The sequence below is a fragment of the Dermochelys coriacea genome, chromosome 2 (genome assembly GCF_009764565.3).
Source record: "Dermochelys coriacea isolate rDerCor1 chromosome 2, rDerCor1.pri.v4, whole genome shotgun sequence".
Taxonomy (NCBI): domain Eukaryota; kingdom Metazoa; phylum Chordata; order Testudines; family Dermochelyidae; genus Dermochelys; species Dermochelys coriacea.
The window spans coordinates 224,425,645-224,451,760 of record NC_050069.1 but is presented as its reverse complement, the minus strand read 5'-3'; the positions used below and the strand labels follow the sequence as shown (position 1 = coordinate 224,451,760).

The 26,116-nt window shown below is 39.4% G+C and overlaps 1 protein-coding gene across 1 annotated transcript in view; it reads right to left on the bottom strand.

Annotated features, from left to right (window-relative positions):
• CALCR (calcitonin receptor) overlaps positions 1–26,116 on the bottom strand; it is a 269,917-nt gene that overhangs the window by 109,833 nt on the left and 133,968 nt on the right. Inside the window, exons 2-3 of the mRNA XM_038392848.2 lie at positions 17,432–17,519; positions 3,187–3,340 (exon numbers count right to left, since the gene is read on the bottom strand). Coding sequence (XP_038248776.1) covers positions 3,187–3,340; positions 17,432–17,479 — 202 coding nt within the window. The 5' untranslated portion in view covers positions 17,480–17,519. The remainder of the gene's footprint in view (positions 1–3,186; positions 3,341–17,431; positions 17,520–26,116) is intronic.

The following is a 26,116-nucleotide window of genomic DNA, read 5'->3' as shown; positions in this document are numbered from 1 at the left end:
AATCCTTTGATGGTTGATGGGTGAAATTTTGAAAGGAACAAATGGCAGTTAGGCTCCTAACCGACACTGGAAATTAACGGGATTTGGGCGTCTAATTGTGGTTGTGCATTTGAATCTCTCTCTCAGTGGAAGCAAATCTTCTTAAGGAAAGTGACAGCATTTATAACAGATGGAAAAAGATTTTAACAGATGACTGAGCTACTGAAGAAACTATACCCATAGTACATATTTTAAGTCAGTAGATCTGTTATCTAAAAATGGATGCTTTCAAATTTAATTTTTCAGCTGAAATTTACTGTGCAATTTTTCTTTTTAGGATCACTTGTTTTCTTATTATGTAAGAATCCATGTATGTTTATTTTTCTCCAGCACATCTGTGTTGATAATGAACTACTTGTTCAGGTTATTAACAAACCATGATGTTACTTCAGTGTGGGATACAAGTACATACCCTCAGTTAGTTATGTTTCTTTCTTAAAGCACTTGACTGCCCTTCTCCAAGGGTTTGAGATATATTTGCCTAAGCTTGAGGAATTAGTTGGTAAAATCAAAAGCAGAGAAAAATAGCAGAAGCAAAGTGCAATTTAAACACATTTTTGAAAGGTACTCCAGTCTGGGCTGTATAGGAGGCTTTGATTTTAATTTTTAAAACATTTGTCATGCCTTGAAATGAAAAAAAAAACATTGATGTTTTTCAATACACCATACAGCCTTTCCTTCAAGGAAAACAACAGGACAATTTTTTTCCACTGGACATATCATATATGCATATCTAAGTGATAAAATAGAAAAGTGACAATTAGAAGAGAATAATGAATTATAACTGGCCCAGGAATAATACAATTTTGAAAATGAAGGAGGGGTGGGGGAAATGCTTCTCTTGAAATCACTTAGATTGAGATTCTGTGCTGCAACTTGAAGGCAGACTATGGTGGCTTTAAGCCACTTGTGTGCCCTCCCAGTCCTGGGCTCCTTCAAAGGCTGGAAAGGCTCCTGAAGTATACAGCCTTGGGGTCTAAGTTATTGCAGTCTCTCTGGGTTGCCCTATGGGCTGTAGGGTGCATGTAATTGCTGCAGCTTTGTATGCTGAAGCCCTGCTCCTGATACATCCACTAAACCAAGGGATCCTCTCCTCAGAAGACAGCCTTATAGCTGACTTCTACAATTCCTGAACCAGGGCAATCTGCTGACAGGGTATTTAGAGACCCTTTATGCTGCTCCAGGCCTTTTGTTGAGGTCTAAAGGGTTGGAGTGCGGGGTAAAGGTCTTTTTTCATATAGATTTTTCTTCATAGAACCAAACTGGAAAAAAATCATTTCATACATGTTGAAATCATCTCAGTTATTCTCATCATCCTAAGAAATAAAAAAAAAACCCATACCTTGTATCAAACCCAGCTGAATCAAATGACAACTTCAGTCTAGCTGTCAGTCAGCGGCACATCGGAGTTGCCGCACCACACTAGACCAGCATCCGTCTCCTGTCTGCAGTAGAGCAGCAGCAGAGGAAATTGCAAGAATTCCTGCAGTGGAAATTAGTCCTTGATCCTGCAAATCCTTAAGCACTTGTGTAACTTTACTCACACATCAAATCCCACTGAAGCCAATGGAACTTTTTACACAAGTGAATCTACACAGGTTTGCAGAACTGGGGTCTAATAGAATAAGCTGCCCATAACAGATTTTTTCCCCCTACAGCCCAGCAATTAGAGGTTGCTTTTGCCCTGACACATAAGGGCTTATATCCCTTAATGACTGGTTTATCCTATCTTATAGCTATGGATGTTCTCATTATGGACCTAAATCCTATGCCCCTTGAAGTCAAGGGCAGCCTTTCCACTGACTTCAATACACTTTAGATCAGACCTTGAACATCTAAATGTCAAACCTCACAGAGCTCAGTAATATCTTGTGGGCACAATAACATTTTGTGGTAATAAGTCCCATAGTTTACATATCCATTATGTAAAACATACCTTATTTAATTCAATATAGATGTCATAAATTTGTCAGCTTTCAATTTCAACAAATTTCTTTGTTCTTGTATTATGAGAAAAACCCATCTGATTTACCTTCTCTGTACCATTCATTATTTTGTATCTCTTTATCATGCCCTCTTTTAGTTATCTCCTCTCTACACTAACCAGTCTCAATAGGTTTATTTTTTTCCTCACATAAAATCTCAATGCCTGTAATCATTTTGTCATCCTTCTGGGGCTTATTTTTATTTTTATTTCCACGGCATCCTTTTTGAGATAAGGCAAGAACTGAACACAGTATTCCTAGTGAGGGTGCTTCTGGATTTATATCATGATAGCATTATACATCCCATATTATTTTCCATTCCATTGCTTATACATCCAAATATTTTGTTTGCTCTTTTGACCACTACTCCACAGAACTAGCCTTAAGTGTATTGTGGCCCAGGATGGAAAATGTGCCCACCCTACCTCCAAAAAGCACACATGGAGGTAGGGTGGGCACATTTTCCATCCTGGCTGCCCACTTTTCCATCCTGGCTGCCCACTTTTGGAGGTAGGGTGGGCACATTTTCCATCCTGGCTGCCCACTTTACCCACCCCTATGGCTGGCCCAGCCACTCTGGCTTCAGCAGAGGTTTCATTGAGCTGTTCACAATAATGCCTATGACTGGATGGTTACATTTAACTTAGAACACAGAACATTTAGAACATCTATGTTAATTTAGAAACCAGAAAGGTGTCAGTCAATAAACGAATTATGAAATAATGAAATGGCTAGTTGAAGCAAATAGAATGACATCTATAGTGAAGAGATTGCTATTCACATTTTCTCTCTTTAAAGTATCTGTGTGGGTTTGATACTTGTGAAAGGTGCTGGACTGACAGCCGTAAAGACTGATGTTCCCAAAGCATGAACAGCAATAATTCAAGCTTTACTGCATTGCCAATGCAGTGTGCCTCAACGGTGTCAGGGAGGAATGATCTCTAAGGGTGAGGGGATAATTCATTCACCATGATCATTTGTAGGGCTATTCTCCCTAAAACTTATACAATAGGTAATAAATTGGTATATTTTGCAAATGCAGACAGTAAGACTATGTATAATAATATTAGTACACAGAAGGAAATGTTCCTTTACAGTTATACAGAAAATATGTCAACATGCAATTACACGTTTTTCTCCCCTCCCCCTCTTTTGTTTTTACCTTTTTTTCTATATGGCGGATCTCTGTTCATTCTCTCATAGCATTTGAATTGCGAATCTATTATCTTCTGTCGTACTGGTGAATGTTCAGTTACTACAGGCTCTAATGTAGGATCAGTATAATTGACAGTAGAAGTAAGACTTGGAGCCATTCTCTGCAGAAAGGAAAATCTGTTAATGAAAGTGAATAAAACCAGGAGGAGAAAATCAAAAACATGAGGTTCAGAAATCTCTATTATCCTTACTTCAAAGGCCTTTTATCTGCACATATGCTTAGTATTTTTTATTGAACTTTTATCTTTGGCAAAGCAAATTGTAAATATAGTAGTTTTTCTCCACTATAAACTCAGCATTTTAACCACATTCTTTCCCTTAGACAAGGTAACATAAAAAATCATTAGAGACCTTGAAAAGGCTGAGAAATGTTTCATTTGTATTATTGGCCTACAGGTACTTTTTAAAATCTGCCCTCCCACAAGCAGTTGCTCCCAGCTATCCACTCTAGACAAAATAGGTTTTTCCACTGTATCCAGCATTGTGTATCTTATTGCCACATCTTATAAATCAATGGAATGTTTCATATTCTGAGTGATAGAATACGTAGCCCCCTTTGATTACAATGGGCTATATTGTGACATTTATTCCACAGCCTTGTGTGAGGACAGGGCATACTCACACTACTCTACTAGACTGAGGGAAAGACTGTCTCAGCCAGGCAAAATCTCTTCTGTGCTGGGTCAGTGCTCATGGGAGTGCACATCTTGTTCCATCCATTAAGATCTGATTGATCCCTCTATTGCACCAGACCAACTCTGTGGGCCAGTCTAAAGTGAGAAAGCATGGGGCTTTTGTTCCTCTCCACCCTACTCCACCCCTGTTTTGTAATGTGCTCCCAATGGGAGGAGAATGGAATGAGCAGTGCCTATGCTCCCTTTCTTGTTCGACTCCCTATCTCTCCACGTCAGCCATCACAATCTGGCCCATAGGGATTTGTGGGTGCTTTTCACCTTTGAAAATGAGGCCACATTTATTTAGGTGCATACATTTTTTTTTGGAATGTAACTTCAGGCACCCAGGTTTGAAAATGTAGGACCCAACCTTTACTATTGCAAGCCTAGTTTTCCTTAGAGTCTAGGCATGCAAATCTGTTGGCTTTAATATAAGATTCCTTTCTGGCTGCATTGTGTTTCTCAAAACCAAAATCTTTGGCTTTCCCACAAAGGATCACAAGAGTATGTTTTAGATGATATCTACTCCATTTATAGGTCACTCACTGCAAGCCTGCAGGGTTTATAGCAGCATTTGATGATTTAAACAGGCATTTATAGTTGTACAAATAGAAAACATGACAATTTCCAATCCTATTTTAATACCATCCTAATTCTCCAAAATAATACTTGTTCCTTATTGCTCAAGTGATACCACAAACTATTGCATTCAAATGTTTGTTTCATTTAACAGTACTAGATCACTTTTATATAGTCTATAACATGGACAGTGTGTTTGAATTATGGAAAGCAAAGATTGTATTCTATCACAATTCTTCTGTTTCAAGTTATTTCATTTTAGCCCTATAATGCCCCCATATCTAACTGAATTTACAATCTCATTCTCTACCAGCATTTTAATTTTCACTAACAAACAGCCATCATTTGGAGTGTAAGTGGGATGAAGAACTCATTTTACTTCATTATATGCAGATAATTGTTTGAAACAGGAAGGAGATAGTTCTACTCTATTCTTTTAAATTTAGGTACTTATACTACACCCTTCACCCAGTGAGTGAGATATGTCTGGATGGTTCCGTTTGGATAGTTGGATAAAAATGAATTAAAGTGTATAGAAAGCCTAGAACCAAGAACAAATATGTAAATGTACTCCAGATCAGTGAAAAGGAAGTGGGATCCACAAAAGACCTTCCAAAGCAACATCTGCAACAACCAAATATCAAGCATCAGTCATTAGGATGGTTCCAAATGAGATCCATGATGTGCTGATGTGACAAGGTGCAAGAGGCACTTGGGAAAGCCATGATCAGAATGCCCCCAAAAATTTGATGCTTACTCCAATTTTACACCAATGCAACGTCATTTAATTCAATGCTTCAGAGAGGTACTATTAAAATGTCCAATTGCTAAAGCAAGCGTCTACTTGTATTTTCTACATGTTACTCTATGTAGTCATTAATTTCTGCCCCACCCAACCGTGGTGTTGGAAAAAGGGGATGTTGCTGATTTAACTTAATTTCAAGGAGGAATTAACAAAACATTCAGTGAGCGAGGAAGGCTACAGAGGGATGGGATGAAAGAGTAGAGGGACAGGGTCTCCATATGGATGGTCTCTGCTTTGGTGGCTTCCCTGCCATGCATGGAGATTTGGAAAGATCTTCAGATTTTGGAGGTGGAGCCACCTTATTGTTCTGTGCATACAGTTTCCTTTCCCCTAAATAGGTTTCCCCTGGAGAAGGGATGATCTGACCCCCTTTTTGGCCAAACACGATCAAAACCAATTCAAAGATTAGCAATGCCAGAAGAGATTGAAAAGTTTGTGATCCTGAATTATACAAGTTTGTTCCACTAGATTTTTCCTTACAACTTAGAGAAAAATTTAAATATGAAATAAAAAGGAAAAATATAAATCTATATGTTAGAACAGTAAGAACATGTTAAGTAATTAAAAAATCTTAACATCCTTTTCTAACCTTTTCAAGATGATCTTTTTATATTATATAAATAAAAGAGGACTGTGCATTCACCGGGGCTACATAACACAGAAACATAGTGTACTTTGAAATTAAAAGCAAGAAATGCCAGCAGAAAGGAAATGTACTAAAGGGATCTTGTAGTAGGTGAGGACATGATGATTTACTATTGTAAAGCCATTTTTAAAGGGGATGATAGTCTTTTTGTGAGTAGGATATTTCTGAGAGAGAAGACATCTTATTCTTGAAGAGCAATTTTAAAAATTGCCACACACGAAGGGACTAGGCCTGTTCCCAAAGAAGATAATGGCAAAACTCTCATTGGGTGTATAGTTAAAGGAGAACACCTCACTCTGTGGTTGTTGGTCTTTTGGGTGGGTGGGTGGGCGTGGCAGCAGTGTGTGTGTGCAAATGGGGTAAGAACTCACACCCTGCTGTTAATTTTGTATTTAGCACAGTGCATTTTTATCTGTACCTATTGTTTAAATTAAGCTATAATGTAACAAATGGGACTGTATTCTCGTCATTAGAAAATGTAAAGAGTCAAATCGTGGCCCCATTAAAGTCAATGGCAAAACTCTCAACGACTTCAATGGGCCCTAGATTTCATCCAGAGAAATTAAAAATACAGAGGTGACTTTCTTATGAGTGTCTTATAAATAGAAACTGCCTTATGGCATATAGTAAATATTTCCTGTATTTGGATAAAACCTAGAACATTAACATTTTGATCCAATAGGTCCAGATTCTCAAAGGTAGTCACTGACATAAGCTCAGTTTTGTTCTTTTAGTGCACAATCTTTTTAGTCCACACATCAGGTAGGTTTGCACAGTTTATTTGTGCATGAATACTTTTGAAAATCTGACCAATGTTTTGTAAGTATGAACAGTATTTTCTCTCTCTCTCCCACTGTCTCTTAAAATCAGGTAAAAAAATCTGAGGACGAAATGTGAAAAATACATTTTTGGAGCTGTCAAGTTTTCTTCCCCACTCTGAACTCTAGGGTACAGATGTGGGAACCTGAATGAAAGACCCCCTAAGCTTACTCTTACATCTTAGGTTAAAAACTTCCCCAAGGTAAAAAGAAAAGGAGTACTTGTGGCACCTTAGAGACTAACAAATTTATCTGAGCATAAGTTTTTGTGAGCTACAGCTCACTTCATTGAATGCATTCGATGAAGTGAGCTGTAGCTCACGAAAGCTTATGCTCAAATAAATTTGTTTGTCTCTAAGGTGCCACAAGTACTCCTTTTCTTTTTGCAAATACAGACTAACACGGCTGCTACTCTGAAACTTCCCCAAGGTACAAACTTTGCCTTGTCCTTGAACTGTATGCTGCCACCACCAAGCGTTTAAACAAAGAACAGGGAAAGAGCCCACTTGGAGATGTCTTCCCTCAAAATATCCCCACAAGCCCTACACCCCTCTCCTGGGGAGGGCTTGATAAAAATCCTCACCAATATGTACAGGTGAACACAGACCCAAACCCTTGGATCTTAAGACCAATGAAAAATCAATCAGGTTCTTAAAAGAAGAATTTTAATTAAAGAAAAGGTAAAAGAATCACCTCTGTAAAATCAGGCTGGTAAATACCTTATAGGGTAATCAGATTCAAAACATAGAGAATCCCCCTAGGCAAAACCTTAAGTTACAAAAAGACGCAAAAACAGGAATATACATTCCCTCCAGCACAGCTTATTTTACCATCCATTAAACAGAAGGAAATCTAAAGCATTTCTAGCAAGATTACTTACTAACTTAACAGGAGTTGTGAGGCTACATTCCTGATCTGTTCCCGGCAAAAGCATCACACAGACAGACCAAACCCTTTGTTCCCCACCCTCCAGATTTGAAAGAATCTTGTCCCCGCATTAGCCATTTTGGGTCAGGTGCCAGCGGGGTTACCTTAGCTTCTTAACCCTTTACAGGTGAAAGGATTTTGCCTCTGGCCAGGAGGGATTTTATAGCACTGTATACAGAAAGGTGGTTACCCTTCCATTTATATTTATGACAGGAGCTTTAGTCATTTCTATTGTATGGAATGTATTGTGTGGAGTGTAGCAAGGGGCATGGCTCCCTCTGGGCCTGACAGGGAGGAACCACCGCCCACCCCCTGGTGGGTAAAGCCAAGCTAGCCATGCCTGCCCCTTCAGAAGCAGGGGGCGGGACAGGAAATACAAAAGGTGGGCCCTCCAGTTCAGTTGGATGAAGCTGGTGAAGGAAACAGATGCCTCCCACCACTGCTGGGGCTTGTGCCCAACGGGGACCTTTACATCACAGAGGATTTAAAGGGGCTGCCAAGGCTGCCAGCTAAGGAGGGAATTGAGGAGCTGCTGGGACTGCCACTAGCTGTGTACCCTGAGGAGACAGAGGACATGCACAAAGTAAAGTTACCCAGTTAGGGAGTCATAGGAAGTAGTCCAGGAACACCAGACAATAGTCTGGTTGTAGTGCCAGAATGCTGGTTGGCATGTTGTAGTGGGATCCCCATTGACCCAATGGGAGAGCAGTCCACCACTGTAAGGGCCCTGGGATGGGACCCTGTGGAGTAGGATGAGCCTGGGTCCCTCTACCTCACCCCTAGGATGGCTGCCTTCCCTCCTTAGACCAAGAGGTCTGTGTTTGTCTGCCGTCTGCCTGAATTAGGACATCAGGCAAGAGATTGTTTGGTGCTCCACCCTGCCTGAGGGCCTGAGCCCCCAAGACTATGCACTGCTGTGCCCTGCCTGAGGGCCAGGGACCTAGACTCTCTGCTGCCTGGCTCAGCCTAGAGGGCTAGGGCCTCAAAGGCTACTAATTCCCCTTTAAGACAGCTTTTCCAGAGACGTGGAAGCAAGGAGGCGTGGCCTCCCTCCAGGCTTGACGGGGAGGGACAGACACGGGCCTCTGCAAGGACCTTATACTGCACCCACCACTCTGGTATTAAATGGCTTGATCCAAAGACCACTGAAGTCAATGGAAATGACTTTATTCATAACATCCTATGGTCCACTCTTCCACAGCTATAGGCTCAGATACACATATAGGCTCCACATACAGGTCACATAGGCTCCTATCCAACTCCGATTAACTTCAGTGGGCATTGGATCAGGCTATTAGTTCCTTGGAGAAATTATCAAGGAATTTGGTTAGAAATCTAAATTTGGAAATTTACATTTGGAGGTTCGTAATTGGGTATTTTTGGAATTAACCTTAAGATGCTTTTTTCTAACATTTGTTATGCCATAAAAGATATTTAACAAGATTAAAGTAATCTTTTATTGATTAATATCTGCTATACTGTGTGGGTTTGTATTTTCAATAAGTCCATTACTATGTATTGAAAAAATTTCCCAGCCATCAATTATTTCAGATGGAAGTACAAATAATGTCGATATGTACAGTAAAGTAGAATACCTTGTGCATTACAAATTATTCTTCATTAAAGAGAAATAAATAATTCACAACTTCATAATCAGGACTTTGGCATATGGTATAAGTGATCAGTATTATTTCTTCTGAAGAAAACTGCTTAAGTGATGTCTCATGCAGCAGTTTAGCAGCCGTACATATGATGTCACTCCTAAAAGTCCAAGTAAATGACGTCATACATACGACCACCAAGCGACCACTCAATAAATGACAGTTATAAGAAGATGAATTATCATTATGAGTAGAGAGCTAGGAATACTGATGATCTCTTTATACCTAGAATTGGTAATACAGTCCAGATGAAAGCAATTTGCATGTATTATTTGTCCCACTCTACTATGAATTCTTAAACACAAGTAAATCAGTCTGTCTTATCGATGCAAGATTTTCCTCATTTGTACAACAGACTCCAGATAATAAGAAACATAAAATACAGTTGTTTCAGAAACTGCTTCATGTGATGAACAAGTTTCCAAAAAGGCACTACTCCATCATTAGTAATGATAAAACATAAAAAGTACTGTATAAATGATTGACTCAGTAACATTTAGGACCAAGCGGTATATATTGAATCACTTTCTTTCTTCCACCTGTCTTTTTTCTAAACTAAGTGTAGTAAATTGGCAGCCTCTAATGTTGAGCCTAGAAAAATATCTTATGAATTCTGGCCAAGTCAATAATATATTATTATTGGTTCTGGTGGCTGAAAAATATCCTCCAAATTCTTTTTTAAATTGTTATATACCATCACCACTATATGGATCACTAAATTCCTATCCTTCAGTACATCCAGTCTTTGAGTGGGAACACAGCACAACTCAGCATGGGTTACATAGACCCTCCAGAACCTTGAATCTGGTCTCATGTCTCTTCACGACTATTAATGGCAGGATAGTGATAGCATCCATTGAGCATGCTTTAGGAGGGCAATTAATGCATGGTACTCTCAATGTTATAGAACATTATAATAATTTTCCCCCATCTTTTAATATTTGTTTAACATGAGTAAAATAACTTTGAAATATTTAATGTTAGTTCCTCACATTCATACATTGAACATTAAAATTCTTCTAATATATATCTAGCATTAAAGCAGGATAGAAGCTAGTTTTTATACTGCGATCCCATGATGCTTACATCACTAATATTGGCAGGTCTTTAAATAAGCAAGAGACCATCACTAGCATAATGGGAAGACACCGTAATTTTAATGAAAAACAACTTTTCTCTTCATTAATATTTATTATACTACTTTTATGAGGCATCCTGCAAGCCTGGCTTACATGGGGAATCCTTACTTATATGAGTAGTCCAATGGAAGCCATGGGCTTGAAGGAAGACTATATTTGGCCCTTGGTGGTCGTAAGCACAATGCGCTGCTTTAGACTAATCAACTTCACAATGACATTATTTTAATTTTTAAATTTTAAAAGCAGAGACTGAGCTAAAACCTTGGAGCATCCTTAATTTGAGAATCTACCTTTTTGGGTGCAGGCAGGCTTTTGTTTAATAGAAAACTGTACCCATTTTGTTTGTACCACAGTTTGAAAATAAGCAAATGCAGAAACATACTCACCAAGTCTAAACTATAAAATATTTATTTGCCTTCAAGGGGGATACTTGTACAAGTAAGACTTGTACATTTGAGCCCCAGTTGCTTACAGTTGGCTGGCAATATGTAGCTGCAAGGTGGAATATTCACTTTACAGTAATTTTTTCAAAAGCAACAGAACAGATAATCAGATCCTGCTCCTTTCAAATAGGTCTTAGGGGAAAAAAGTAAATAGTGAAGAAATTTAAAATGATGATTCACCCCTTATTGCATTTATTATGAGAAACTTCCACATGTAATATATGAGGCAGCCCAGCGAGATCCATTTTCTTCTGAATAGGTTGGCCGGTGGAATTCGGTCCTATACTTTCCTCAGGAATCTGCAAAATTATACTCTGTGTACAATATGTGCTCAACAGATTCCTCTATATTTTAAATTAATGATCAAAATCAAGAGAGTGAATCCCTTTACCTTTTTTCAATAAAGTTAACAAATAGTAAAAATTGCTTTGGACTTTAAGAACTATGCAGCACCAGCAAAAATGGAAAATCAGAAACAGAAAATAATTTAGAAAGTTATATATATTTTCAGTGTGAGGTGGCATAGGACCACCCAAGAAAGCTCTGATTGGCTAGAGGTGGTGGTCGACACTGCCTTCCAGAGATCTGGCAGGGTCTGCCTCCTCTGTTGTGGGGGTGGGATGGCTGCAGGAAATTGGCTAACAGACTAATGGAATTTCACTGGTGATGACGAGTGTCTTTCTCAAACAAAAACAAGCGGCTGGTTGCCCATGTCTTGAATTTCATTACGGTGGAGGTTGTCACTCCAAAACCAAGAGAGGAGATTGGCTGACGGTCACATGGGTGACTCTAGGCCAATCAGCTAGCCCCAGGGGATTGGATTGTAGGGATTGGAAAAGATGCTGCCACTGTATTGGCAGTTTGATTTTTGGACTAAAATAGAGAGCAGCTGGATGGACCCTGGAGCCACAGCAGAGGGGTGTGATCCAGAGAAAAGGTGAACTCAGTTGAAAACTCTGGACTAACTCATCAACAATGGGGATAGATGGTCCAGGAAACATGAACTGGAACTCACTGTTCAATGAGTTCACAGCACATTCTAGCTTCAGTGACTACAGCAAAGCATTGGGTCTTACTTCACTTTGGGCTGGGGCTACTGGAACTCTTAATCAGGTCAACAAGCATTAATCTATATATTTAGATATGGGGGACTGGGTACACTGTCTTGTTGCTGGGGAATGCATATGTGTAACTTCCCAAAGGGGGTCTTCTCTCGCCATTGCCCCTGATATGGATTGAGGACTTGTCCTGCTTAGTTAAAAGTATTGCTTTATTGCTTAGAGCAGTGTCCATTCCTGGGGTTACCTCCTTCCTCCCCAAGGGCAGCGGGTGTGGGGGGGGTTGATGTTTGCCAGGGAAAAAAGGGTTTGTCCCTCGTATCTGGATTAAGATCTAGAATCCACTCAACTAACTCCAGATGGCCCCCTACCTGGCAAGTGTTATAATGGACAGGATTTGTGGAGGTTAGGCAGGAACCCCTGGGACCATGTCAAGTCCAGATCCCTCAGGCGGCCCACCCAATCCCAATGATGCTGACATATCCTATGGTGACCCACTGACTGCCCTGGTTTATGGGGAATGGTCAGAACAGCTTCATGGCTTTCCAGGAGGGGTAGAATCTGCATTTCAAATGTACTGTCCCCGAAGCAACAGAAAGCCAGGGTCCTGCTCAGCCAGCTGTGGGGAGCTGCCTAGAGGAAGTAAGAATAGGACATAGCCGGATGACCAGAAAGACACTGTTGAAAATATCTTTAGGCAGCTAGGGGAAGTTTTTTGGCTTCTGACTTTCCCCCGTCCCCCATGAACAGATGAAGCAGTTTTATTCTCAGACTCAGAAACCCACAGAGTTTGCCTTGAACAACAACCCACCAGTCCATCAAAGGGATGAATCCCTACCTGGCCCAGATCCTGGAAGAGCAGCTGATTGGGTGATTGGCAGAAGGGGCCTATGTTCTGCAGTCACTGTGCTCCTTGCTGGCCCAGTGCCCAGACATGGGCTTTAGAAATTTTAAGGGAGAAGGTTGCTCACGTGGTTGACTCAAAAAGCCTGATGGGGGCCAGGGCTTGCCTGCCACCAGACATAAATAAATTATATTCAAAATTGTGAAGGCTGTAGTGATGAAAGAGTACCAAATGAAGGGTATGCTCGTTAAAATGGCAAATGTCTCAGTAACAGAACTGTAGAAATTTGTGACCATCACATAAGTTTTCCATAATATCAGTTATACAATTATATAGAATTACAATCTGCTTTTGATTCTGTCACACTGGTTTACCCATGATTAATTTGTTTTCCTTGTTTTTAAAATGACAAATATTTCAAGAGTACATGAACCTTTCAGAATTTGAAACAGTTCAGACCTTCCATGTATAGTGTAGTCACTGAGGTGTAATGGCTATGCAAAAGGTGTGGATTTAATGACCCTTTGTCAAGGATTTTAATAATCAAAAGACTTTATGTAAAATACAATATTGGTCTCATTGCATCTAAATTCACTGTGTAGCCTTAATCTGGAGCAGAATCATTTTATGATTACTGAACACTTTGCAGGTGAGCCTGCACAGAAATACAGGGAAGGCTCAGGTGAGAGAGCCTACCCCATTGTGCCCCCTTTTAGGGGGCATGACTAACACTGCAGCCTGTACACATGATGCTGGCATCAGTTTGCAAGTCACTCCACAAGGGGGTGGGGATGACTTCTTCCTCCTTTCTAATTAACCAACAAAGCTGGCCAGCCACAGAGGGGAACACACAATCCTGTTTCAAACCCTTCCCCTTCATCCATGTTGGAACTCTGGGAGACATTGTGCAAATGCTCCCTCCTTCTAGTACCCCATCTGGGGTAGTTCTGCACCATCACCAATGCAACTATCAGAATATGATGACACACTTTCCTCAGAACAGAAAGCTTTTATTGTATATGTATACTTAGTTCTGCCATGAGTGCAGGGGACTGGGCTAGATGACTTCTTGCGGTCCCTTCCAGTCCTATGATTTAGCTTACATCATATGGTCACTTCCTGTTTATAAGGCACTAACTGAATCCTGGACTAATGACCTCTGAGGCCAAGTTAACAGGAACTATTTTTCCAGTTAAATCTGCACTCCCTCCTCCTCCATCTCCCCTCCCCAGCTACAGCCACCCACCCTCTACTTCATCTTGCTCCTCAGGAAGCCATAAGTATTAATCCCTGTTTTACTAAACACAATCTCTCTTAGTTCTCCCTGATCTCCTCCATGATCTCCCTTCCCAATATTCTTCATCTCACATTCACACAACAACTCCTCTGGCCTCTCTCTACCTCCTCTCATCCTCTCCTAAAAGCTAAATGGGAAGCAGGCCTGGGGAACTACCTAAGTGCTGTGCCAGACTGAAGGAAGCCAGAGGGGCTTCTGAGGGACATGACACCATAGGGAAGAAGGGGAAGAAGAGGTTCTTTGGAAACTGTCATCAGGCCATGTACCTGAGCAATGTCTCTAAACTGTGCTTAACACATAGGAAAGGGAGCTGATGGGGATTCTCATATAAGTACTCCTCAGTCATCTGTTAGAGCAGAGGAGGAGGGAATGGCATAGAGGTGACAGAAAGGGGAAGGAAGAAGAGTCATGAGATTAGGAAAAAAGGATAAAAAGGACTAGAGAGGGGGAAATTGAAAGAGGAGATGGGGAGGGGCAGCTAAAATTAATTTAAAAAAATTGCTTATTGGAGAGGGTGGGCATATAAACCTTCTTTGGGGTCACGGGTATCAGGGGGTCCATGCCTAACTATGAGGAGTTGGTTAGGGTGAGAGGACGAGCAGTGGGTGTGTAGTGGAGGAAGCCATATAGGTAGATGGATGGTTAGTTCTAATAGCAGTATCCATTCAGAATGCAGACTGACCTTACATTCATTGAATCACTGTTCATCATCCTCATACTCTGACTGGCTAAGATTAATTCCAATTCAGGACAATTATTTACAATTTGAGTCTTAAGTGAAGTCCAGAGAAGAAGTTTAATCAGTGTCAGAGGTACTTTATAGCACAGACATCAACACTATTCTTACTGCATATTTAGAATGCATAGACACTCACTCATAGTCACTCAGTCCTCACTCTTTCCTCTCTGTATCATCAAAAAACACTGATCTTAGGGCATACCATATTTCTGAGAGATTTCTTCTGCCAGTAGGTTTATTATTCTTGATTTTAATCAGTTGGACACCCATTCCTTGTCCTCTGTGTACAACAGTAATAGTGTAGACTTGTATTAGATTTCAGAACATTTCTACTGGTTATCATTTGTCAGGTGTCATAAGAACATAAGAATGGTCATACTGGGTCAGACCAAAAGGTCCATCCAGCCCAATATCCTGTCTACCGACAGTGGCCAATGCCAGGTGCCCCAGAAGGAGTGAACCTAACAGGTAATGATCAAGTGATCCCTCTCCTGCCATCCATCTCCACCCTCTGACAAACAGAGGCTAGGGACACCATTCCTTACCCACCCTGGCTAATAGCCATTAATGGACCTAACCTCCATTAATTTATCCAGTTCTCTTTTAAACCCTGTTATAGTCTTAGCCTTCACAACCTCCTCAGGCAAGGAGTTCCACAGGTTGACTGTATGCTGAGTGAAGAAGAACTTCCTTTTATTTGTTTTAAACTTGCTGCCCATTAATTTAATTTGGTGGTCCCTAGTTCTTATATTATGGGAACAAGTAAATAACTTTTCCTTATTCACTTTCTCCACATCACTCATGATTTTATATACCTCTATCATATCCCCCCTTACTCTCCACTTTTCCAAGCTGAAAAGTCTTAGTCTCTTTAATCTCTCCTCATATGGGACCCACTCCAAACCCCTAATCATTTTAGTTGCCCTTTTCTGAACCTTTTCTAATGCCAGTATATCTTTTTTGAGATGAGGGGACCACATCTGTAGGCAGTATTCAAGATGTGGGCATACCATGAATTTATATAAGGGCAGTAAGATATTCTCCATCTTATTCTCTATCCCTTTTTTAATAATTCCTAACATCCTGTTTGCTTTTTTGACTGCCGCTGCACACTGCATGGACGTCTTCAGAGAACTGTCCATGATGACTCCAAGATCTTTCTTCAGATTAGTTGTAGCTAAATTAGCCCCAATCATATTGTATGTATAGTTGGGGTTATTTTTTCCAATGTGCATTACTTTATATTTATCCACATTAAATTTCATTTTCCATTTTGTTGCCCAATCACTTAGTTTTGTGAGATCTTTCTGAAGCTTTTCACAGTCTGCTTTGGTCTTAACTATCTTGAGCAGTTTAGTATCATCTGCAAACTTTGCCACCTAACTGTTTACCCCTTTCTTCAGGTCATTTATGAATAAGTTGAATAGGATTGGTCCTAGGACTGACCCTTGGGGAACACAACTAGTTACGCCTCTCCATTCTGAAAATTTATCATTTATTCCCTGTCTTTTAACCAGTTCTCAATCCATGAAAGGATCTTTCCTCTTATCCCATGACAACTTAATTTACATAAGAGTCTTTGGTGAAGGACCTTGTCAAAGGCTTTCTGGAAATCTAAGTACACTCTGTCTACTGGATCCCCCTTGTCCACATGTTTGTTGACCCCTTCAAAGAACTCTAATAGATTAGTAAAACATGATCTCCCTTTACAGAAACCATGTTGACTTTTGGCCAACAATTTATGTTCTTCTATGTGTCTGACAATTTTATTCTTTACTATTGTTTCAACTAATTTGCCCGGTACGGACGTCAGACTTACTGGTCTGTAATTGCTGGGCTCATCTCTAGAACCCTTTTTAAATATTGGCATTACATTAGCTATCTTCCAGTCATTGAGTACAGTAGCTGATTTAAAGGACAGGTTACAAACCATACTTAATAGTTTCACAATTTCAAAGCTGAGTTCTTTCAGAACTCTTGGGTGAATGCCATCTGGTCCCGGTGACATGTTACTGTTAAGTTTCTCAATTAATTCCAAAACCTCCTCTAGTGACACTTCAGTTTGTGACAATTCCTCAGATTTGTCACCTACAAAAGACGGCTCAGGTTTGGGAATCTCCCTAATAGCCTCGGCTGTGGAGACCGAAGCAAAGAATTCATTCAGTTTCTCTGCGATGACTTTATCATCTTTAAATGCTCCTTTTGTATCTCGATCATCCAGGGGCCCCACTGGTTGTTTAGCAGTCTTCCTGCTTCTGATGTACTTAAAAAACATTTCATTATTACCTTTAGAGTTTTTGGCTAGCTGTTCTTCAAACTCCTTTTTGGCTTTTCTTATTACATATAATTTGGCAGTGTTTATGCTCCTTTCTATTTACCTCTCTAGAATTTGACTTCCACTTTTTAAAAGATGCCTTTTTATCTCTCACTGCTTCTTTTACATAGGTGTTAAGCCACGGTGGCTCTTTTTTTGTTCTTTTACTGTGTTTTTTAATTTGGGGTATACATTTAAGTTGAGCCTCTATTATGGTGTCAGAAGCAGTTCATTTTTCTTTTACTTACGATTAGAAGCATAATCAGTAAGAAGAAACTGTGAGTTGTTTTTTCCATTGTGGATTCTTTCTTCAGTGATACGTTTCTGCTGACCCTTCTGGGAATTGAACAACAACAACAACATATTAGACCTTATTTATCCATGGCCAGTTGTAACAATTTTCCTGCCCATTTGGTATCCCATTAAAAGTTTTGCATGTGTTTTTGTGTATGTTTATGATTGCACTGAATACACTGAGGAGGATTGTTTGTTTTCATGTCTGTCTCTCCGAATATTTCTTTTCCATCTGGAGAGAATTTCATTTTTATCCTTTGCACTTTTAAAACCTTAGTTTTTATAAAAATGATGTGATTAAAAGCATATTGCAGTTTGGAGGAAAAAGCTGAGCCAACGTTAGAACATCCCATTTTGACATTTTGGGGATGAAACATTTCAATTTTTTGTTTTGAAATTATTTTTATTTTAGAACTTTTAAATTGTTTATATTACAATAGAAGACAAAAAAAGTCAAAATGAAAATGGTTTTGATTTTGTCAAAATGAAATGTTTTGATTGATCGGAAACAAATTCTCCTCCCCGAACTTTTCTTTGTGAAGAATTTTGAAATGTTCAGGTTTCATTCAAATTCGAAACAAAAATCAAATTTTGAAATCTCATAATCCTTCATGAAACAGAATATCAGTCCTCAACACAACACTTTCCGGGAGATGGTTTTTAAAAAGGCCTTAGTGTCCCAGAGAGGAACATTATCAGAAGCAGCATGTGGCCAGCTCAATCTTCCCCCTTAATTCCTCAAAGCCAGTTTGGTCCTTTTGGTGTCTGCACAATACCATTGTTCAATAAAGAATAACAATGCTTAATAATAAAATAATAATAATATCAATAGACAAGTTTCTTTCAAATGCTGCTGGCAACTTTATTTATGCAAGTCTTTCTGCAGTACCATAGATAACCTTCAGATATTGTAGGAAAGTGACCAGGTATTCACACCTGTATTTTTCTGATATCTTAGAATCAGAGACTGAGATGTGTTCTGCTGAAGTCTTGGGACATGATCCTGCAAGACTCCACATATCTGGAACTTCCATAGACAGCAGTGGGAGTTCTCAGTGCAAAAGACAGAATTTGGCCCTCTATCAATTTTACAGCTAGCGAGCACATAAACCACTCACATGGAACAGTGCATCAGCATCAACATTGTAACTAAATCACTCATTTCCAAGCAGTCTGGCATGAAATATATTATCCTTTGAGGTGAAGGAATACAAACGGGATACTTTCTAATCTAAGGAAGAAGGAGCACAGGCTTTCTAGCAGGCTGCAGTGAGCAACTGTCACTTATATTGCCCTTGTGTAGCAATCAGAGACATTAATATAAGTGATCCATATGATTTAAAAAGTTTTTAAAACACATATGGCCTGATTCTTCCTTGCCTTGCCTCTTGTGTTGTGATTTACATCTATGCAAAGTAAATGGAAAGTGGGTATAAATTGCTACCAAATCAGAATGCGAATATTTTATCCCTACTTTGCTCAGGTGTGAATGACTACACAAGGTAAAAAGCAATGGAAAACTTGGCCCAAAGACAGCAGATTTGTATCTGATAAGATGTAGTCCCTGTTTGAACCTGGGCAGTGTAGAGGGGGAATCTCAATATTGATGGGAAAATGGTCATCGATAAAATTATTGTAATTTATTTTGATAGAGTTAGATAGTTACAACCTGCCTGCCCCTTCACAGAATTTCAAGAGATACCTATAACTATTTTTATACCCATCATGCTTGGAGAGTATAACAACATATGCTCTATTATGAACTGTCAGACTAATTTAAAGAATTTCCAGGAGGCTTCTGCTTTACGTCAACTAGTAAGAGGCTCCTAAAAAGTCAAATACGATAACACTCTCAACCATAGAACACCTGTGTGTTTATACAGGTTCTAAAATGCAGCTTTTATAACTGTTACCTTGTTTTAATGCTATACTATTGCCTTTTATGTTATGTTTTGAAAATGTGTATAAGCTTTGGTTATTGTCCTTTCTACAGAACATTTTATAAGGCGTCTTTAGTACCAAGTTGTAAATATTCTGTGGATGACAGGTCGTAAATCCAAGGATCATTTTGGTTATAAAAACAACCAGACCACAAGGGGTTTTATCAAAAAACTCAGTAGCACTGCTTAAACAAATTCCTTTCCAAACTCTGGAAAGCAAGAGCCATCTCTCCAGAGATGGTGAAGATGAGACAAATGCCTTCTCAAATGGCTATTTAAATTTAAATACTCTTTAAGAATTAATACGTTTTAAAATACTATTTTGAGAAATGAAAGCTTTTATTGCTGACATAAGGATGCTTGGGCTTATGTGAAGAATAATTTCAACTCCTATTAAACCCCGTTGAACCTAAAGGGATCTCCGAAAATGGACTGAGTAAAAGTAAAAGTTAAAACTCCAACTCTAAAGACGTTCTAAGCTATCCCACCAGAAAGACAAGGCAGTCTAACGATCAAATTAAGCAAAAAATTACAACTCTATTGCATATGCATTAACAGATTCTACATTCATGAACTGAAGTCGTTACCAAGACCAACCCACAAAAGGTACTGAGCTAATAAAAGGATGACTACAGCTAATTTGAATCTAACCAAGCCTGAAAGAGGTGCATTTTCCTTCTCAATGAAATTCAAGGCAAGCGAGCAGTATAAAACTCTCTGAATTAAACACAAGTGCTCTACTCCTCTCTTCAACTTTACAGCAATTTGTTACAGTTCAGGGGAACTACAACCGTGTTTCCCTCTTGTTGTCCAGCAAGGTCACCAACTTTTAAACTCTCAGCTCCTCAGCCATCACCTCTCTTGGGAGGAAACATACGTCTTTCCCCCATCCAACTGCGGTTTTTCCAGGCTGCACAGTTCCCTGCTTACACTATGAATTACCCTGCAAGTTAGACTGCCTAAGCAGGCCTGCTTTATTTTCTCCTCAGACAGCGTAATTGTCCACAATTATAAAGATACCACACAGCTTTTCCTAAGCAAGCACATTTATTCTTAAGCTGAAAGCATATTAAAACAATAAAAGAACTGCAGGCCAATAAGTTTACCCAAGATGATCCCAACAAGGGCCCTGGTAGCAGTCACTTCTTCAAACTCCACACAGGGGCTTTTCCCTGTGGTTACAAGCTCATAACACCTTTTGCTCAATCTGTAAGTCACTCCTTTATACAGTTTGTGCCTTTGATTTTGGGACCCTGGAATAGGAAATCAGTAGATAATATCTTTCACCTCAGGGGTAACTTCAAAAAGATAGGATCTGTATGTGGGAATTTGCATTCCCTTCCTCCTGAGTATTTCCAAGGAAATGCATCCAATTAAAAGTTCATTCTTGTCTGGCACATTGTTTAAAAGAGTTCACTGAAGCTCCTAACACCTCCCAGGACTTAGATTAGTCACATCTCCCACTAGGTACTTCATATATAATCCCACAATAATACATAAACATTTGCATTTTTATATAATATGCTCACTAGATACTTAAACAATTCCATAACATTTAACTTAATTCAATAATGTTTGCCAGAATTTTGCAGGAAATTGCCATATCTGTCGCACACACATCACAGTTCATCCTGCTTAATTCTCCCCTGCAAGCAAACAGCAGCTGTAAAACAATAGGTAGGAAGAACAAGAGAAGATACAACGCAGTACAAAAAGCAGCCAACATTCTGCAATATGACAACATCACCAAGACTACAGCATTGTCAGTGAGCTAAAGTTGTAAGGCACTGGCAAGGAATTAGATTTAAATGTTTCTTGTAGTGATGCTGAAATGCTATTGTAACTTAAAACCTAACAGCTTCTCCTGTTAAATACCAGATTGTTCAGATTATTTATTCTGGAGAGGAAACATAGGCTAATCTTTGGTAAACAGAGAGAAATAGTGGGATTTAATTCAGATTTAAGAGTTTTGATATTCATTAATTTTCCTGTTTTAAGACAACTCCTTCAATGGCTTCTTTTGAGCAACTCATGCAGTTTCATAGGATTTATTTACATTACATTATAAACTTTTAGATTATCCAGAATAAACCATACAGGACTCACCTGCTCTTAGACAAAATTAATTTGCCTATCTATAAAAGTTTTTTTGCTATTTTTGATATACTAAGTCTAGACTCACTATTATTTTGGAGTAAAGTACTTTGGTTCCCTCCAAGAGTAGACATACTCTCAAAAGGTGTAATCTCTGTTGAAAGTTCTCTACAAAGAGACATACAGAAAAGAATGCAGCTGAAATAATCATTGTTTATTTTTTGTTTTATTTTTTGTTTTGTTTGTTTTATTTTTCCTTTCTTTAATAGTAAAACAGTTGTAGTTAACGTTGTGATTATTTTGCTTGTCTTTAACCATGGTGTCCCCAAGGCATGGAACAAACTCCATGTGACTAAAATAGTGGGAGTCACATCTCTGAATTGGCCTTAAGAGAGACAATTATTAGGGTTTGGCCTCCTATTATATATCCACTTCCTCCTTTCTGCTTCCTATTTCCTCTGTGGTTTTGCTAAAACATATTAGATTGTAAATGGGTAAGAATTATTTCCCAGAGTAAATCTTCTACAATCTTTCTTGTTCTGCCCAGCAGTAACCACACCTCATAAAACTCCAGTACCTATTTTCATCTCTTTTTCAGACATCTTTTCCAAGAGCATTGACTTCTATAGGCCAAGTAAGAAGGATTTTGATGTAAGACTGGGTTTTGGTTTTGTTAACCATGATAAAGCCCAATAATAAATTTTGCTAGGCACGTGCGTTAGAATCAATATAAGATTAATGATGATGATCATAATAAATACAAAAGCATATGCAGGGGTACATCTCTCCAACAGGAATTAGTTAATGGAGAGGAGCATAAACAATGGATGGGATCATCCCCTATAGACATACATGAAGAGGGGGAAACTTATGTTGAACTCCATCTGTCTGTGGGAAAGGGAAGCAGGGAATTAGCCATCTCCATGTTGCTGTTTCCTGTCTGTGTGGTCAGGGATCGGTGTGTGAAAACAGGTAACTTCAGTGGTGAAAACAAGCAAGGGTGTGGGACTAGTGCTTTGTGTGCATCATCTCTGTACCAAGCCTATGAAGAACCTGCTTAAATGTAGAGATTGGGTGTCCAGCAGGAGGGGCCAGCAGAGGAATCCCTGGCAGTGCAGCTGCATTGGAGCTGTGCTCCCAGGGAACTGGAGGGAGGCAGCAGGGGCTCTCTGGTCTCCAGTGGACACCTAAGATCTGCTCTTGCAGGTGAACTCTCAGCTTTTTCCAGAGGTTCAAATAGCCTGTGAAAACTCCATGAATTTGAAGTCATGCTCCTCTTATGCCTCCATCTGTGACTGAGACAAGGCTGGTGAGGTAATATCTTCTATTGTACCAACTTCTGTTGGTGAGAGAGACAAGCTTTCAAGCTTACAGGCAGCTCTTCTTCAGCTCTGGGAAATGAACTCAATGTTGCAGCTAGATACAAGTTACAACATTGTATGCATCCGTTTGTAAGTGTGACAAGCTGCCTTTATAGATAATAATGCCTGGTAACCTCTAGCTAGTCTACCATTTCTAAACAGTGAGTGTAGACTCACTCTTTGAACAGATCTCCCTTAATTTGCCAAATAGCAGTTGGTCATTATAAGAACTCATAACTCTGGGACACAGGAAGGGATAGTAACTCCTGGGCACTTCAGGCTTTTGTTACACAACTATTTTAGGTGGCTTTTTATTGCATTTTTCCCATATGTGCACCCACTTTTCCTCAGCATTCCTCAGCATTCCTCAGTTCTAATAAACAGTCACTCACTTGGTGACCCTTATTATAATAGAGTTTTCTAAATTTTGATCTCCTTGGAATATCTAGTGATTCTTATGAAAACCCAAATGACTTTCTTTCTTTCTTTCTTTCTTTCTTTCTTTCTTTCTTTCTTTCTTTCTTTCTTTCTTTCTTTCTTTCTTTCAAATGCCAGCTATTGTACATAGCAATGTTGTTGGATGTTGGACACCAAGTTTCCAGCACCAGGGGTGTGTGTTTGGGGCTTGCTGCACTCTTACCTTCCTGCTGCAGACAAAGCCCTCAGCTTGGGTGGTGTTGGCACATCCCCTTAAAGGAGTGAGTCTTGGAGTTAACACCCCTTTGAGATGGATGGGTCAGTTCATAACTGTCTGACAGATTGTACCAGGTTGTCTGCATGATTGCATGTCTGATATTACAATTTGGTTCTCTTTTCAAGCTCTTTCTGCAATCAGGAGGGCTACAAACTTACACTCTTTTTAAAATGAAAACTCAGATTCTGATGTCATCTAGAACAGTCCATGAATATGTATTTGGTAAAGTTCATTATTAGTTATTAATCATAGACACACTCTCAAAGCACAGTATTTTCTATTATAAACTTTTTATACTCTATTGGTTATAATAATTACTCGTGAAATGCCAGCGTGTTTTTATGTCTTTATTGGTTTGTTCACGAAGAATGGCTCATAATGTGTTCTGAGCTATGATTACTAGTTCTGCTGCCTAAAACTGCACTACTAACAACACTCTTCTGTTGGTCCTGCAACTTTCTAGAGTTCCAGAACTGCATTTAATGTAATAATCACATTGTCTTTGATCCTTATATAATTTCTACAGCTGCAATACTGGACCAAACAGAATGTTCATTATGGGAAAGTGCTGCGTTAGCCACATAATGTTGCATGTCCACCAAGTAATCTCACCACATGAAAGGAGTGTTCTATTCAGTCAAAAAAAGACTAAGAAGAATGGGAGAGGTTTCAGGAAAGACTCCTCCCTGGTTTTGGAACAAGAGAGTTTGTTGAGACATGAAGAAATGAGAAGAAAAGGATTTTGGAGAGAAGGGCTGAATAAAAGTGTTTTGATCATTCATTTATTCTGCCTATAATGCTGCTTTGTCCTGCAATATATTTACAGTATTGCTGGTTTTGTTTTAGTCCTTTTAAGTTTTCCAGCCTGATCCTGTAGAGATTGAGCAGCTGGAAGAGCAGCAGCCCACGCTGAGGGCCGCCACACCATGGCAAGCCTCTTGGATGGAGGAGTTGGCAAGGACAGTCTCCTTCGAGGACTTTGACCTTCTTGTAGACAGACTCACTAAAGAGCTTAAATCTTATCTGGGAGGAAGGGAACGCAGGGGAACACACCAACTGCGCACGGAGTTCCTGCGTCCAGACAGAACCACAACAGGAGAAGGAACATCAGTCGTTGCTATGACCCAGCAGCAGCATCCAGGATCCAGAATCTCTACCAGTCAAACCACCCTACGGCTATCAGAGAGATTCTCGACTGGCCCTCATCCTACTGCGCAATCCCATCCGAGAGACTTTTCTCGTACTTCAAGGGAGTTTTTGACCATGTAGCTCAGAACAACGCGCAGTGTCCAGAGTGCCTTCATCCTCTACCTGGGTTGAGTATGCAGAGGACCTGGAACAAGACTTTACCTCAGGGGATTCATACATACATACCTGAGATTCTTTAAATGAAGATTTACTGCCCAAGCAGAGGGCCAAATCCACTGGTACTTGGTTAGTTTTACTCAGATAACACCCATTCACTTTCAGAGGAGTTTACTTGTGTAAGAGTTTCAGAGTTTGGCCAGGAAATAAGGTCCTTAACCTTCTCTTGTAAAAGCACCAGTCAAGGCAAAAGAACTCTAAGGAATATCTGTTGGGATACGCATCTTTAGTAGGATCAATATCTGCCAAAGTTGCAAGAAAGCCAACATCTGCAAGTGTAATAGAATCCTTCCCAAGCCTCTTTAAGTAAATTGCATTCATGGAAAGCACTTACTCTCTTTGAAATTACTACTAATCTGGAAAATTAGCACATATTGTACAGTCTGTTGGACAGAACAAGGCTCAGTCAGTGAACTTATTCTAGGAAGCTGAGATGGGTGAGATGCTACATTAGCTTTCTGTTACAGAAAGAATAAGACTATACTTGACTGAAAGGCAGCTACAGTCCAAGCAGATGAACATATATCAAATAATCAACTAAGGTTCCTTTGTAAATTCACAGAACTTATATGGTAGATGACATGTTTTGTTGTCTACTTTTCTTAAAGATGACTAGCTAAGGAGAGAAGACTGTTTTGCCATGAACCATAGGGCACACTCACAGAAACTAGTGGTAAATGTAAAAAGACATGCTCAAGGAATTCAATACTTGTCTCTCACGTATTTTGAAGATATTCTCTCTCTTGCACAATACCTTACTGAATGGCTGTGATTAAAAGGAGTGATCATAAATAGGGCAAATTGTGAAGGGTGCACATTTTCATACTGAGCATGACTAGTACACAAGAGATTTTTTTGAAGACCAAAATCAAACTTATTTTGGACAGCTTAATCTTTTGACACTGGAAATATGTACTCTAAATAAGAATTAATTACCTGAAAATCCTGTTTATAGATGCCAAAATGACCAACAGGTTATCAGAAAGGGTGGTTGTTTTACAATGCAATAGCCCACAGGTAGTTTTCATGCAGGGAGGAGGATGAACTAGGCTCAGAGCAACCATGGATAATTCAGCAGTAAAGATCAATATAGAATATATTGCTAGCAAATAAAATTGTCACTTTTAAATTAGTTAGGAAACCATCTCTAATCTCAGCTGTTAGACAACTGCTTGTATAGTGGTT